The following is a 15,835-nucleotide window of genomic DNA, read 5'->3' as shown; positions in this document are numbered from 1 at the left end:
AAAAATAAAATTTTAAAAAGTCAATGTCATGTCTTTTTGCACAATATTAAGAAAAAAGATCTGCTTTTTGCATGCGCTTTTAGTGCTAAACTAAAAAATAATCATTTTAAGAGACTCCATTGTATTCCTTAACTAAAACATCACTGAAGGAGAATAAAAACATCCCAGAATTAGTGGTAGCAAATCAAATCACAGAACATTTATCCAGCTACCAGATAAAAACATTATTTATTGAGAGCTAGATACTTTCTAATCAATGTCTCCATAATTCATGTTTATGTATTTTCCTACCTGTTTTTATATACCTTTCAAAAAACTAAATTTGAAGAAATTATATAATCATCAAAGGTTATCAAATTATTTAATTAAATTTGTGGTTAATTCCATTATCTTAACAGAGAATAAAAAGTAGCAGTGTTTCTATTTTCTTTTTTTTAAACTTAGTAAATATAAATATCCAAAGTACAGTTTATGGATTACAATGACTTGCCCCCCCATAATTTCCCTCCCACTCGCACCCCCCCATCTCCCACTCCCTCTCCCATTCCATTCACATCAAGATTAATTTTCAATTATCTTTATATACAGAAGATCGATTTAGTATATATTAAGTAAAGATTTCATCAGTTTGCACCCACACAGAAACACAAAGTGTAAAATACTGTTTCAGTACTAGTTATAGCATTACTTCACATTGGACAACACATTAAGGACAGATCCCACATAAGAAGTAAGTACACAGTGACTCCTTTTATTGACTTAACAATTTGACATTCTTGTTTATGGCGTCAGTAATCTCCCTAGGCTCTAGTCATGAGTTGCCAAGGCTATGGAAGCCTTTTGAGTTCGCCAACTTCGATCTTATTCCAACAGGGTCATAGTCAAAGTGGAAGTTCTCTCCTCCCTTCAAAGAAAGGTACTTCCTTCTTTGATGGCCCCGTTCTTTCCACTGGGATCTCACTCACAGAGATCTTTCATTTAGATCTTTTTTTTTTTTTTTCCCAGAGTGTCTTGGCTTTCCATGCCTAAAATACTCTCATGGGCTCTTCAGCCAGATCCGAATGCCTTAAGGGCTGATTCTGAGGCCAGAGTGCTATTTAGGACATCTGCCATTCTATGAATCTGCTGTGTATCACGCTTCCCATGATGCATCATTCTCTCCCTTTTTGATTCCATCAGTTAGTATTAGCAGACACTAGTCTTGTTTGTGTGATCCCTTTGACTCTTAGACCTATCAGTGTGATCAATTGTGAACTGAAATTGATCACTTGGACTAGTGAGATGGCATTGGTACATGCCACCTTGATGGGATTGTATTGGAATCCCCTGGCACATTTCTAACTCCACCATTTGGGGCAAGTCCGATTGAGCATGTCCCCAATTGTACATCTCCTCCCTCTCTTATTCCCACTCTTATATTTAACAGGGATCACTTTTCAGTTAAAATTTAAACACCTAAGAATAATTGTGTGTTAATTACAGAGTTCAACCAATAGTACTAGAACAAAAAAATACTAAAATAGATAAAGTATTACATTGTACATCAACAGTCAGGACAAGAGCTGATCAAGTCACTGTTTCTCATAGTGTCCATTTCACTTCAACAGGTTTCCCCTTTGGTGCTCAGTTGTCGCCGATCAGGGAGAACATATGATATTTGTCCCTTTGGGACTGGCTTAATTCACTCAGCATGATGTTTTCCAGATTCCCCCATCTTGTTTCAAATGACCAGGTTTCATTGGTTTTGACTGCTGTATAGTATTCTATAGAGTACATGTCCCATAATTTCTTTATCCAGTCTACTGTTGATGGGCATTTGGGTTGGTTCCAGGCCTTAGCTATTGTGAATTGAGCTGCAATAAATATTAATGTGCAGACGGCTTTTTTGTTTGCCAATTTAATTTCTTTTGGGTAAATTCCAAGGAGTGGGATGGCTGGGTTGTATGGTAGGGTTATATTCAGGTTTCTGAGGAATCTCCAGACTGACTTCCACAGTGGCTTAACCAGTTTGCATTCCCACCAACAGTGGGTTAATGCTGGAGTGTTTCTATTTTCTAATGCTTATATATTCTGTAATGGCTAAGGAATTCCAGATTACTTAATCGCAAGTAGATAAATGTTATGTAGAAAAACTTAATGAGCAGGCTTAAAACAAGACTGGTCATCATCTTTCTATTTGTTTTTAAAGATTTGTGGATTTATTTGAAAGACACAGTTACAGAAAGAAGAGAGAAAGCGAAAGAGAGAGAGAAATCTTCCATCTGCAATTCACTCCCCAAATGGCTGCTATAGCCAGGGCTGGGCTAGTTGGAAGCCAGGAGCCTGGAACTCCATCCAGTCTCCCACATGGGTAGCAGGGACAAAAATACTTGAGCCATCTTCCACTGCTTTCGTGGGTGCATTAGTGGGGAGCTGGATTGGAAATGGATCAGCTCAACACTCATATGGGATGCCAGCATTGCAGACAACAGCTTAGCCACTGAGCCACCATGTCATCACCAACATCATCATAATTGCCTCCACCCAATCTCGTTTACTCACCTGGCCGGCAGATAGAACTGATGCCTTTTTCTGCTCCCAAGCAATCTAGGCTCCACAATTTTCCACTACATAATTCGAGCTGAGAAGTTCTACAGTAATCTTTTTCACTGCTAGTCTCTCTCAAAATAAACGTTTTTTGAGAGAAAGGAATACTTCTGAAGAACCTGTTAACTAGCACCGAGGGTAATGCTGACAGAAACAGAACCAGAAAGGATAAAAGAGGTTTCTCTTCATGTGAGGAAAATGTGAAGAAAGCCCTTAGTCCGATTGCTAACATTAATGGAATTATCTATGAACTTATTTTTTAGTTTCAATTCATTTCTGTTCTTCTTTGTAAAATTTCCTGACATCAGTTGGTTTAATTGTTGTTGGGGCTGCATTTTTCTCTTTATTTTTATTTTCTTGGTCATCCATAATTTAATGCACAAATTTAAGGCTCTGTTTTTCCATCAATATCTAGAACTAGTTAGAATCTCTATAAATCCTCTACCTGATGCAAGAATCTTAAATAGTTTACTTACTTCTTTACTCCCAACACTCCTTATCTCATGCCAAAATCACATGAACTATTCAACCCAAACATATATTGATTTTTCCAAAAATTATTTTTCCCTTTAAAAAATACACTGCTGGCCGGCGCCACGGCTCAGTAGGCTAATCCTCCGCCTTGTGGCGCCGGCACACCGGGTTCTAGTCCCGGTCGGGGCACCGATCCTGTCCTGGTTGCCCCTCTTCCAGGCCAGCTCTCTGCTGTGGCCAGGGAGTGCAGTGGAGGATGGCCCAAGTCCTTGGGCCCTGCACCCCATGGGAGACCAGGATAAACACCTGGCTTCTGCCATCGGATCGGCGCGGTGTGCCGGCCACAGCGCGCCTACCACGGCAGCCATTGGAGGGTGAACCAACGGCAAAAGGAAGACCTTTCTCTCTGTCTCTCTCTCTCTCTCTTACTGTCCACTCTGCCTGTCAAAAAAAAAAAAAATACACTGCTTTGTTTTCTTTTGGGCCTCTGCTACTGTATGCCTTTCTTATGTCATGTCCTGAACAGCAGCTGCTACTCATACTTTCAGAGCATTTCATGTGGGGTAATTTCTTGGAACCCACATTAACTTTCTATTTCTATTGCTTCAGTAACAATTACCACAAACTCAGAGGCTTAACACAACTGAAATTTATTCTCTCAGAGTCCCAGAGGCCAGAAGTCTAAAATGTATCTGAGGGCTGCCTTCTTTCTGGAGGCTCCAGGGAAAATGCATTTCCTGCTCTCTCCAGCTGGCAAAGCCCACCTGCACCTGCACCTGCAGAGCCTGCATCTCTGCTCAGAGCTCACCTATGCTCATGGCTCCCTTCTCCCGTTTTCAAAGCCCATTGCTCCAATTCTTGGTGTCTTTGCTTCTATAATCACATAGCCTTCTGTCTCTTGTGGATCATCCCTCCTGCTTAAAGGACTCTTGTAGTTATACTTAAGGCACCCCTAGATAATCCACAATAATCTCCCAGTCTCGAGCATAGACTCTTTAAACTTTTTGGTTTTTTTATTTGAAAGGCTGAGAGATATGAATGTCCCATCAGCTGGTTTACTCCCCAGATGCCCACAACAGCCAAGGAACTTGAACTCAGTCTGAGTCTCCTATGTTCTTGGCAGGAACTCAAGCACTTGAGACATCACTTGCTGTCTTTCGTGGTATACATGATCAAGAAGCTGGATTAGAGCAGAGCTGAGACTCAAACTTCTACACTCTTATAGGGGCTGTGAGTGTTCCAAGCAATATTTCAACCAATGCTCCAAATGCTTGCCTGTCAGCCCTTAATATAATCATTTCAGCAAACCCTCTTCTCCATATAAGGTTAAATTTACTGGCTCTGCTGATTAGAACCTATCTATCTTGGGAGCACCATAATTCCTCCACTGTAGCACCAGTCCTTTGGCCAAATGTACGTCTTTTTTGTAACCTGTTGTTGGAATGACAGTCTGACTCAGAATGCATTTTTTCAAAGAATTTTGTTCCTATTTTGTCTTAAAAATTTTTGAGTTGTCAGTGTGAGAGGTAGAATCATTCTAGTGAAGAATTTCATTTTATTACTGTTGGTATTGTTGGTGCACTATAGTCTTCAGATTCCTCCAAGGGTGGGTTGAGGTTGCCTTGTGCTCTGGCTAGGAACTGTGGTGCTGGAAAATTTTGACAGAATTCTGCTCCATCCTCAGCCTGAGTCTCCCCTCTCCTCCATTACAGAGGTTCTTGCCTCTTCCTAAGTGTAGACTCTGCTGCCCAGGATGTTAGGCCCAAGATGAATTCTATTCACCTCTTCCTGTGTTCAAAGAATATTTTCTTCTATTTTTTCTTCTTAATACAGTAGCAATACATACATGTATATGACTTGGAAAAGATAGGCCTTGGTTTAGTTTTTGAAAGGGGCTTGAAGCTTTTGCTTAATATAACAGAAATGGAAGGCAGAAACAGGGCATTGCAACTGCCCCCATCCACACACATACACACACACACACACTCGCATTGTCCCATGCTCACTGGTAGGATGACCTACCAGTGTCTCTGTCTCACATGTGGACAACAAGTGGCACTGCCTGTGTTAGACTTCCCTTGATGGAGCTTGTCCCTTACAAGTGAGGCTGTTTCAGTGCCTTGGAGACTCAACTCTCTGATGGGCTCTAGAAAGTTATAATGTTGTAGTCTATCAGATTTTCCTTAAGACTAGGGTGAGAAAGACACATTTGCATCTTTCTACATCCTAAACAAAAGCAGAAATCTCCATGAGCCATTCATAAAGAAAATCCACTCAAAACAAAGAATGCTATTTTCATAATAGCTCCATTCATGCAATGAGTCACTACTTTGATTGTCTATTGAATCTAACCCAAACTGAATCAAATGAATCACACTTGGAGGACTAACTAGCAATCATCGGATTGCTATATTTATATTGCTTCAGATTAAAAGCAAAGCAAATCCCCCTCTCTGGGTTTAAACAGCCCATCTTCTCAGAAATGAAGTTATATTTTCTCATGCAAAGTTGTATATCTCATTAAGGCTATGTCTAATGACCAGCCGTCAGCTTTACTTTCTTTAGCTAATTTGTTTTTTACTTGCTTCATAATTTCCATCATGTGGGTAAGTGTTTTGCAGACTTGACAAAGTTATGTCGAGCAGGGAAAAAAATATACTTTGAAATGTTATCATAAATTCAGATGTATTTGAATTCAGACTGCAGGGGCCAAGTATAGTGGCATAGCAGGAAAAGCCACCTCTTGGTTGCCAGCATCCTGTATGGGTGCCAATTAGAGTCCCCCTCTTCTGCTCAAGCTCTCTGCTAGTGACCAGGGAAAAGCAGTGCAAGATGGCCCAAATGCTTGGGTCCCTGTCATTCACGTGGGAGACCAGGATCAAGCTCCTGTCTCCTGGTTATGGCTTGGCCCAGCCCTGGCCATTGCAGCCATTTGGGGAGTGAACTAGCTAGGAAGCTCTCTGTCTGTCTGTCTGTCTTTCTGTAACTCTATATCTTTTAAATAAACAAATAAATTTTAAGAAAAAAAAACACAGGTAGATATAATAGTTTCTAGTGTTCTGTAGTACAGTTCACAAAAATTTATTAGCTATTGGCCGGCACCATGGCTCACTTGGCTAATCCTCCGCTTGAGGCGCCGGCACCCTGGGTCTAGTCCTGGTTGGGGCGCTGGGTACTAGTCCCGGTTGCTCCTCTTCCAGTCCAGCTATCTGCTGTGGCCCAGGAAGGCAGCGGAGGCTGGCTCAAGTGCTTGGGTCCCTGCACCCGCATGAGAGACCGGGAGGAAGTACCCAGCTCCTGGCTTCGGATCGGCGCAGCGCCGTCCATGGCGGCCATTAGAGGAGTAAACCAACGGAAGGAAGACCTTTCTCTCTGTTGCTCTCTCACTGTCTATAACTCTACCTGTCAAATAAAAAAATATTAGATATTATATAAAAATCTATAAGAGAAAATGTAGCAGTATCTAAACATAAAAAAAATACTAGAAAATGGAAATATTAGTTGATTTGATCAACTAACGTTGTATACATTTGTTGAAATATTTGTGATGGGGCCAATTTTTGGTGTAGCAGATTAAGCTGTAGCCTAAACTCTGGTATCCCATATGGGTGCTGATTCTAGTATCAGGTCTCCACTTCTGATCCAACTCCTTGCTAATGGCCTGGTAAAGCAGCAGAGGATGGTCCAGGTACCTGGGCCCCTGCACCCACGTGGGAGACCCAGAAGAAGCTCCTGGCTGCTGTTGCGGCCATCTGGGGAGTGAACCAGTGGATGGAAGCTTGCTAACTCCCTCTCTCCTTCCCTCTCTCTCAGCTCTTTCAAATAAATAAACAAACAGATTTAGACTGCAACACAATTGACTACCTTTCTAGTTATTTTGCAAAATACAAGAAACCTATAAATAAGAACAAAATACAACAAAATCACAACAAAAACTAACGTGAGCAAGGGTAGAGAGAGCAGTTGTAGGTGGTAAGTGTTCATTGCACTTTTCTGGATTTGCTTTCATAATCCACACTATACTAACCCTGAAAAGTACTTTTATAATGCATTTCCATCACATTGCTTGGAACACATCCCTTAGGTACTTAATAAAGCCTTAAATTTTGTGTGTGACTTCTGACCTTGATGTGTGACCTTGTAGCCAGCAATCACTAGACCCATCTAAACTTCTAGTTCCCCGCAGCCTCATGTGTAAGCTGCAAGGGCTAAATTGAGTCATCTTCTCTGATCCCTGCCTGTGCAATGACTGGGAGTAACTAAGAAAACCAGGGACTGATGTTATGGCACAGCAGATTAAGCTGCTGCCTGTGATGCCAGCATTCCATATCAGAGCACTAGCTGGAGTATGCTTCCAAATTAGCTTCCTATTAATGAGCCTGGGAAAGCAGTGGAGGATGCCCCAAGTCCTTGGGTCCCTGGCACCCACAAAGGAAGACCTAGATGGAGCTCTAGGCCCCTGGCTTTGGCCTGGCTATTTAGGGAGTGAACCAGAGAATGGAAGTCTTTCTCTCTCTCTCTCTCTCTCTCTGTCTTTCATCTTGCTGTCTCTGCCTCAGTTTCTTCCCCTCTCTCTCCTTGTCACTCTCCCCTTCAAATCAATAAATACTTTTTAAAAAATGAGTAAAAATAACAAATGGAATGAAAGATTAGTTTACTACTTTGGTGGGGAGGGGGCTTCTTTATAACCTAGGATGACTAAACTTGAGCCAAGATCTCTTGGTCTTAATCAGAAAAATCCATGATTTCACATACTTCCAAGTATACATTTTTAATTTTTCCCTCAGGTTCTAGGTATTTTCTTAAAAAAATATTTACTTATTCATTTGAAAGAAAAACAGAGAGAGAGGCAGAGACAGAGAGATCTTCCATCTGCTGGTTCACTCCTCAAATGGCTGCAACTGCCAGGGCTGGATTATCAGGTTGAAACCAAGAGACAAGAACTCCATTCATGTTTTTTATCTGGGTGCCAGCATCCCAAGTACTTGGGCCATCTTCTGCTTCTGTTCCCAGGCACATTAACTGGGAGCTGGAGCAGAAATGGAGCAACTGGGGCTCGAATCTGTGCTTATACAGGATGCTGGTATCACAGGCAGTGGTTTAACCTGCTGCCCCCCAACACCAGCCCCTCTAGGCATCTTCTAAAGATTGTAGATTTCAGATACTCCAACAGAAGCTTAACTATTGAGAGCATTTACACTCTAAGGTGGAAAGAGAGTAGAAATTATTTTCCTGATTCCCTTCTTCTGCATCTCCCCACCTGGACCCAGAACTCCCCTTTTCCATTTGCTAGCTCCTGTGAATGGTGAGCAACAGTTGGACCTGAAGGTTTCATTATCTCTTTGTTCCAACCAAGTAGCTTATGCTCCTGAGGTCCCCTCAAACTTCACTGCTAATAAATAATGGCAATGCTTATAAATTTCAACCACAGTCCCAAGAAACACAAAGCTACACTGCTCACAGATCATTTCAGTAGTGAGTTCTGGGTGAATGAGCTAGTGGGTTATTTGGGGGGAAATTTTAGAAGGACAGGCTGGAAGCAATGATGGATACACAATTGGTCCACACTGGAGTTGCTTGTGCACACATCAGGCATATATAAGATGAGATGAGCCAAAAAGAGTCCATCCAAGGACAAGGTCATCTGCACCGAGGATCCAGAGAGTGGCGGGAAATGATCTCTCAGAAATAGCTCTTAAGGTTTCTAACAATTAAGCAAGTATTCCGGTTTAATAATGTTCTGAGTTTCTATCTTCTCACAATAGTATAGTACTAAAAATACTTCATTAATTCTTTTTATAGAGAATGCTAAACCTTTGTCTATGACATAGTTTTTGAGTGTAACCCCAATTAGTATTTTGCCTTTGAGAGTTAGGACACCTATGACTATCAAAATAGCAACTTTCTATGTTAATATTTATAAGTGTTTTCTATTTTGGTCTCTGGTTTTGGTGCTATATTTAGAAAATCCTTCCCACTCCTCTAAAATTATATAAACATTTAACTTTGTTGCCTCCAAATTGTACTTATAAATTTTAATGCAGTTATAAATTTTTATAGATTTAAATATTCAGTATTTCATATTAATCTGGGTATATGATATCAGAGAAGGTTGACAAAATATTCTACCACTATTTAATGAACAGATGATCTTGATCCTTTCCCAGTGAATGTGATGAAAGGTTATCTAAATCATATAATGAAGTCTTGCATATCCCATTGTCTCCTGGGGGAATTGTCTTACTGGACCATGGCTTATAATCATTTTGCTACGTCATATAGGCAAGTTCATTCGCAACAACTTCCCTTACCCATTATTATCTAGCAAATTCTTTGAATACTTCTTAAATGCATTTTATTTCTGATAATCCTTAGAATATTTTAACATGGATTTTTTTAATTTAAATAAGAATGGAGTACCTAGTTGAAACTATCAACATAATTATTATGATGGCTCTCCTTGACTTGAAAAAACAAATTGTTTTTTAAAATCCAAGGAAATAAGTTTTCTTTGCAAACTAGAAAGCGTCTAGTAGGCTTATTACATCTAAATGAATTTATTTTATTTCTATGGTTCACCTCGAGTCTGACATATATGCATATTTGTACTCAAATGGTCCTAAATGTTTATTCAAATTAAACTATCTGCCATTTTGTGGTAACCACAATGTTTATTAGTCTGGCATCGGTAGCAGATTTGATGTAATTTCTTTGGTAAGGCAATTTTTTCACCCATGTCTTTATTTACAGGTAACGATAAGCCATCAGTAACTTCATCCCTTTGTGTTGGAAGTATACACAAGGGCAGTCTTTCTGGTAGAATGAGGAGGTAGCCATTGTGCCAATTTGAAAGGTACAAAGAATGTGTCTATAGAGACGCAGCCCCCATCTGCTGCCTTCTCTTTTTATTTGTGCTAAATTCCCCACCTGTGGTTCACTCTCCTGAGTCCTAGCAGCTTAAGCATGCATGAGTGTGTCATGCAACTTCTTCCTCAGAACGTGAGAAGGGTAAAAAGACAGTGAACAGAAATAAGAGGAATGAAACTTTATTTTCATTTGATGCCCAATTTTGCTTCATGCTAAAACTGATTCAAGTTTTCCCTACATCAACCTCACATAAATAAATTTTGATTAGAATTTGTACATTTATCCATTACTATTCTAGCATGAGGTCTTTTCCTTCCCAGCATTGGCTGGGGATTTACGATTCCCAAAGTTCCCTGAAATAAGTGTCAGAGTGAACAATATGCTCAAATCTAGGGGCTCTCCTGTCTGAAAACTGAGTAACTGTTCTTCTTTTCCTTTGCAGTTTCTTCTTTGTGGCATATGTGGAATATTGTGCGCCAAAAAAAAATCAGGACTTATCGTAAGTTTTTGTCTTGTCTGTGCCTTGAAGTGTTTGAAAAGTAAGAATTCAAAAACTGAAATGATGATTTGCCAACTTTCATAAAAAGGAGACTGACACATAAATGCTGGCTTTCTTATCTCTGAAAAAAATGGTCAAGAGTATTAGAGACTATGGCAAAATACCAACAACATGAAGAGCTTTGAAATACTTTGAATGCATGAATATGCAACTTGAATGACTACTGAAGATGACAACCTCCACTTTTTCCAGTTTAGAGACTCCCAGGCTATCACCTGAACCCCTCAGTGAGCTACCAAAGATGAAGCTTAAGTCTGTGGGAACTCTAACTGGTTTAATAAGGAACTAAGTTTCAGGCAGACTGGCTTTCTAAGCCTGTGAAACTAGTTGCTTGCAAAGCAGCAAGATGGCTATGTTGCTATGGTTATAGTGCATTCTTAAAAATTTATTCTATTTTATTTTATTTCATCTTATTTTATAACTGTGAACACACATCTAAGTATTTTCAGATGCTTTGTGGCACTATCCTAGGTTTCTGGTTTCAGAAACATGCTCCCAGTTAATCTGATGTTGGCTAGGGGAGAACTCTGTGCACTGAGATGTGGATTCCCCACTGCCTTCAGTGACATTTTAGGAGAGTTTGGAAATAAGGAATAAGCACAGTTTATTTTATTGAGTATTACAGGCAAGATCTTAGGTCCTTACAATTTGGATAAATTAATACCACCCAAGGGCCCCAGGAAGTGGACTTTGAAGTCTACAGAGCATCTTCCATGGGGAAACCAATTATCTGGGCTGGGCAGAGGGTGGAAGCATTGCAGTTATTTGCTAATCATCTTTCTCTGTGAGAAAAATCTGTTGCAATAAAAAGGAGAACGTTCTCACTGCCTTAGATATGTGAGATGTAATTTTAAAAAAGTATATGAGGGGAAAACAAAACCACTGGAGAAAAAAAATGTATTTTATTGGATGCTCACACTTTGCATTTATTATTCTTCCAGCATTCTTTAGATACGGCCTTCTTTCTGTCTACATACACCCTCCTGTACCAATGACAGGAGGGAAGAGGGGGGAGATAGAAAAGACAGGAAGTGATTTTTAAAAAGAAATTTATGTTCCTTTTCTGTCTTTCTAATTCTCTTATGAGTTATAGAAGAAAAGATTCATAAGATCTGAACTTTACAGAAACAGGTTCTATAAAGTAGGTTGTAGAAACCCCTACCACCAGAGGTGCACTGACTTCTGCCCTCTATCAAAGAATTCTCTGCTCTTTAACCAATTTTTTTTTTTTTTTGACAGGCAGAGTTAGACAGTGAGAGAGAGAGAGACAGAGAAAGTCTTCCTTCTGTTGGTTCACCCTCCAAATGGCTGCTGCGGCCAGCGCACTGCGCCGATTCGAAACCAGGAGCCAGGTGCCTCCTCCTGTTCTCCCATGCGGGTGCAGGGCCCAAGCACTTGGGCCATCCTCCACTGCCTTCCCGGGCCAGAGCAGAGAGCTGGACTGGAAGAGGAGCAACCAGGACAGAACCGGCGCCCAACTGGGACTAGAACTCAGAGTGCCAGCGCCACAGGCGGAAAATTAGCCTAGTGAGCTGCGGCGCCGGCCTCTTTAACCAAATTTTATAAAACTTTCTCCATTCTAATATCTATAAACCCTACAATCATCAGTCCATTGAGATCTGAAAGTAACATAAACTGGGTTACACACTTAGATACATATTTTAATATTTTAATTTCTAGGTGAAAATGTTCTGTCAACACATGTTAATGAACTGTCTTGTCTTTAAAGAATTAATGAGAATAACATCAGCAGAAATATGACTTTTCCTGTGATAGTAAATTAAATGTGTCATCTACTTTGCTAATTAACAGCAATTCATTATTTGAGGGCTAGAATATAATATCTTTCCATATTTTCTGAGAATAAGTAAGCAGCAATATATTTCTCTAGGAAACCACAGCCTATCTGAATATCCTTCAAAGTGCAATATAACTGGTTGGTTCTACTTGTCACTGTGAGCTATAGGTTCCCATCATTTGGCGGTCTATTTTCAATATTACATTTAGTCAAGTATGAACAGACTTTCCTCATCCATCATTGAGTTTGTAGTCCAGAATATAAATGCTGTGAAACAGACACAGTAAAGGGTGATGGATTAAACTGGAGAAACAAAATGAACTAATTATAGTTCCTTCTGACCATAATGCTTTTTGGTGTGCTATTTCATATATCTACAGCCAAGCACTCTGCTTGGAGCTGCGTGCCATTAGGTGAGATGATGTATTCTCAATGAAGCCTCCTTTAAAAACCTGGGTTGGGCAAGCCGTTCATTCTTCTTTATTAACATTCACCAAGCCATGTTGAAATGTAGGACCTTCTCTTTCACAAGATTGAAGTCTACACAGGGGTAATAATTGCCAGCCACTTTTTATAATACAGCAGCTGACTCACCCAGGGCCTAAAAGACACGAGGGGCTCATGAGTACTTGCTAAACTCAACTGGCCACTGCAGACAACACATGATAAGGTGAAATGAAATGCTGAAATAAGTTATAAAGTGGTTTGCTCTGGGTAACTACTGCAGAGGAGATCAAGAACGTCCGGGAAGGCTTGTGATAAAGTTAGGACATGACTGATGCCTTCTTTCAAGGAAGAAACACAATTATTTCCAGGAAACAAAAATGTACACCACTGAGGTGAGCCCCATTGTTGGTAAAGAAAAGTGATTGAAATGAAGATTGCGTTGCACAGAAGAGTGGAAGGAAGATTGGATAATTAAGTCAGTATCACCCAATAATGGATCATGAAAACGCATAGAATTATGACCAGATACAAAACCAAAATAAAATTATTATAATTATTGGCATATTTAATTAAATTTATTAAATAGTCACAGAACATTTACTACACAAAAGGAATTTATGCTTGGTTCTTCTGGGGATCCTACGATACTCATATTAAATCGAGGTCAATGAGCAGAGATGCAGATCAAACCAATAGTAAAACCAAAAGCAAAGACACAGCCTGCGTTTCTCCAAAGCAAATAATCCAATGGTATTTTGGGAACATTCATTATTCATACCTCATCAGGGTGCCAATGAGTTAAAAAAAAAAAAAAGATCAACCAACCAAACAAACAAAATAACCTAAGAAACAAGGACAGTTCACAGGAAGTCCTGTTGGATAAAGAGATATGCACACCATAAAACACTAAATTAAAAGAGATTTAACTAAATTTCCTCAGCTCACACAGATATGAAGTTAAAAAGATTTAACACAAGAAGAAACCAATGATAGATATTTTTATAGAATTGACCTAATAAAACTCAATTTAGCATCAAAATTTTGGATTCAATTCCTAAATTTGAATACTACCTGATCACCATTCATTTTTCCAAAATATCTCTCTCTCTCTCTCTCTCTCTCTCTCTCTCTCTCTCTCTTTATCTTCTTCTAGTGACCTGTTGGGATGATTAATTGAGAGGATACTTATTAAATCCCTAGCAAAGCAGCACACAATAGATATTACATAAATGTTATTTAAATCTGAGTTTACCAAGAAGACAAACTATGTTCAGAATTTTCATAAGACATCCTTAGGTTTAAAACTGTCAGCTATCAATTTTTGAAACACTTTGGTTTATACCCTCGATGAGTCAAACTGTACAGAAATGCAGGTGACTGATAGGCATTTGCCTTAGGGGTTAACATACCTATGTCCCACATCTGAGTGCATGGGTTTGATTCCTGGATCTGACTCTTGACTCCAGCTTCCTGCTAATGCAGACCCTGAGAGGAAGTGTTAATGGCTCAGGTGGTTGGGTCCCTGCCTTCCATGGGGGAGATATGGATTGCAATACTTTCTTCTGGCTGGGACCCCAAGCCAACCCTAGCTGTTGCAGGCTTTAGGGAGGAGTAAACCAATGGAGGGAAGCTTTCTTTGTTTCTCTCTCACTCCATTTCAAATAAAAAAGCCATTTTAAAAAAAATCCCAGCTGAAAGAATAGCTCCTGTGTTCTTGGATGCATCCCAAACACCTTTTCTTTATTGCAGGTTAGAAGTAAGGGACATTTGGGTTCCAGTGCTCACTGCTTCTTCTACTTTAACACCCTTTTCTTCTCCTTATCAGATGATCCTCTTCTCAGCCTGCTGTATCTGTGGACTTATTGGGGGCATCCTGAATTTTCAGTTCCTTCGGGCAGTCACAAAGAAGACCTCTTCCCTGTACCCTCTGCACCTGGCCTCCATGTCTCTGGCATGCATTGGGATTGGGGGCTGCACCCTGTCTTCCTGGCTCACGTGCCGACTCGCGAGCTACGAGCAGAGGAGGATGTTCTCAGAAAGGGAACATTCCCTTCATCACTCACATGAGATGGCTGAGAAAGTGAGTTTTGTGTCTTTCATTGCTGTTATCTGAGGAAGACTTCAGGCCTAGGTGAATCAAGTTGCAAATTAGATGATAGTTTGAGGAGTGAGAGTTCTCAAGTTTGGCCATGTTGGATCATGCCCAGGAATTTTTCAATAGCTCTTTCTCTGCAATTCATGGGCATTTTTCAACGTAGTTGTATAGTCTTTCTGTCTTAAGAAACACAGTTCCTAAAATAGCATTGCATAAAATATTGAAAACCTTATAAATATGGATTTTTATGTATTTTACTGAAGAAAAACACATAACTAATTTGTCTTCACTCAATAATGCCAGTTTTAGAAATCATATGAATTCTTTTTTCTAGCTCATCCCTTGAGATGCATTTGATTATGTAAATTAGATCTTCAAGTATAAAGGGGCTCTTTAATAAGGCAACCAAATGCTTTGTCGATCAGTGCAGATATTATAATCCATATAAAGGTTCACTTAGTTCTCATCTAAACTCCATGCATATTTGGGTAGCATGGCCTGTGTTTTAAAAGATGATCCTTGCATAATTATTTCATGAGGCATATTCAAACAGGAAGTTACATTAACTGCATTAAAAGACAAATGGTATAGAAAGTTTTCTACATTTCTGTCAATGTTTTGCACATATTTCTTAATTCTGCACCTGCTGCTGAATCAACTGAGTAAAAGATAAAACATCTGTTAAATAAACTCACTAAGAAAATAGCAACATTATCTTTTGCTTGAAATTATAGAAATAAAATTGCAAATGCACAAAGTACGAGAAAGAGTAGTAGTAATTTATCATGTATTTCTTTATTTTTTTGGCCAGGCAGAGTTAGACAGTGAGAGAGACAGAGAGAGAGTTATAGACAGTGAGAGAGAGACAGAGAGAAAGGTCTTCCTTCCATTGGTTCACTCCCCTGATGGCTGCCACGGCCGGCGCTGCACCAATCAGAAGCCAGGAGCTGGGTACTTCCTCCCAGTCTCTCATGCGGGTGAGCGACTCAAGCACTCCTGGGCTACAGCA

At 39.8% G+C, this 15,835-nt stretch overlaps 1 protein-coding gene across 1 annotated transcript in view; it reads left to right on the top strand.

Annotated features, from left to right (window-relative positions):
* Nucleotides 1-15,835, top strand: part of TMEM196 (transmembrane protein 196) — a 64,342-nt gene that overhangs the window by 45,959 nt on the left and 2,548 nt on the right. The window contains exons 2-3 of the mRNA XM_062179215.1: nt 10,370-10,426; nt 14,557-14,811. Of these exons, the coding sequence (XP_062035199.1) occupies nt 10,370-10,426; nt 14,557-14,811 (312 nt within the window). The remainder of the gene's footprint in view (nt 1-10,369; nt 10,427-14,556; nt 14,812-15,835) is intronic.

Source organism: Lepus europaeus, chromosome 20 (assembly GCF_033115175.1).
Source record: "Lepus europaeus isolate LE1 chromosome 20, mLepTim1.pri, whole genome shotgun sequence".
Lineage (NCBI taxonomy): Eukaryota > Metazoa > Chordata > Mammalia > Lagomorpha > Leporidae > Lepus > Lepus europaeus.
The sequence above is the reverse complement of the archived record's forward strand: the minus strand, read 5'-3'. Positions and strand labels throughout refer to the sequence as shown.